The sequence below is a fragment of the Orycteropus afer genome, unplaced genomic scaffold, assembly GCF_000298275.1.
Source record: "Orycteropus afer afer isolate SDZICR_OR568_19922 unplaced genomic scaffold, OryAfe1.0 scaffold00018, whole genome shotgun sequence".
In the NCBI taxonomy this organism is placed as follows: domain Eukaryota; kingdom Metazoa; phylum Chordata; class Mammalia; order Tubulidentata; family Orycteropodidae; genus Orycteropus; species Orycteropus afer.
This window is the reverse complement of record NW_006921605.1, coordinates 4,372,985-4,373,809: the sequence shown is the minus strand read 5'-3', so window position 1 is coordinate 4,373,809 and position 825 is coordinate 4,372,985. Positions and strand designations below refer to the sequence as shown.

The 825-nt window shown below is 57.6% G+C and overlaps 1 protein-coding gene across 1 annotated transcript in view; it reads right to left on the bottom strand.

The window, feature by feature from the left end:
* DNAH17 (dynein axonemal heavy chain 17) overlaps positions 1-825 on the bottom strand; it is a 128,661-nt gene that overhangs the window by 37,798 nt on the left and 90,038 nt on the right. The window contains 1 exon segment of the mRNA XM_007959838.1: positions 49-144. Within this exon segment, the coding sequence (XP_007958029.1) occupies positions 49-144 (96 nt within the window).

Genomic DNA, 825 nt, shown 5'->3' with positions numbered 1-825 from the left:
CCTCGGCACGTGGGCCAGGCAGCGCCCTTCCTCTTGTCCTTGCTCTACCTTGTTCAGTGTGTCCAGGGCTTCTTGGGCCGCCAGCAGGGCCGGCTCCGCTTTGGCCAGGTCCGTCTCACAAGCCTTCTGCTTCTCAGTGACATTCTGGAAGGGGGCCAGGCGGGAACGGTCAACCCAGGCTCCTTCCGTGGTGGGGCCACCCCTCCCGCAGGCAGCCAGCCAGCCGCGGCTCAGCGTGTCCGAGCTCCTGGGGCCTGCACTGCTCTGTCTGGCCTCTGGTTGCGACCCCGCTTCCCCCACTCTGTGCCCACATGGCCTGCTTGCCTGGCACCCTCAGCGCTCGAGTCAGAAGGACAGTGCACTGGCAGACCCGGGATTTGGACATACAGCCTGCTCCCCTTCCTGAGCTTACACTTCTCGGACCGAGGGGAACCAGGGGGGCCCCCCGGCCACCTGCTGGAGCGTATGTCTTAGGGCCTCCAGTAGAGTCGTGTCATCCTTCCAAAGGGAACATCCCAGAGTGCAGCTCTTCCTGTGCTCCAGGGACTCATCCCTCACCAAGAAAGTGAGGACATCTTCATTCATTCCTTCATGCACGTGTGCATGCAGACATGCGTTCATTCATGTGTGTGCTCCTTTGTTCATATAAGCACACATCAATTCATTCATTCACACACGCCTCATTCATTACCCCTTCATTCATTCACACACTGTCATTCATGCATGCACTCCTTCATTCATGCATGCATGCAGCCATTCATCCATTCTTGCATTGTCCTTCCTTAACTCACACATGCAGTCTTTCTGCCCTCCTTCATTCATTCA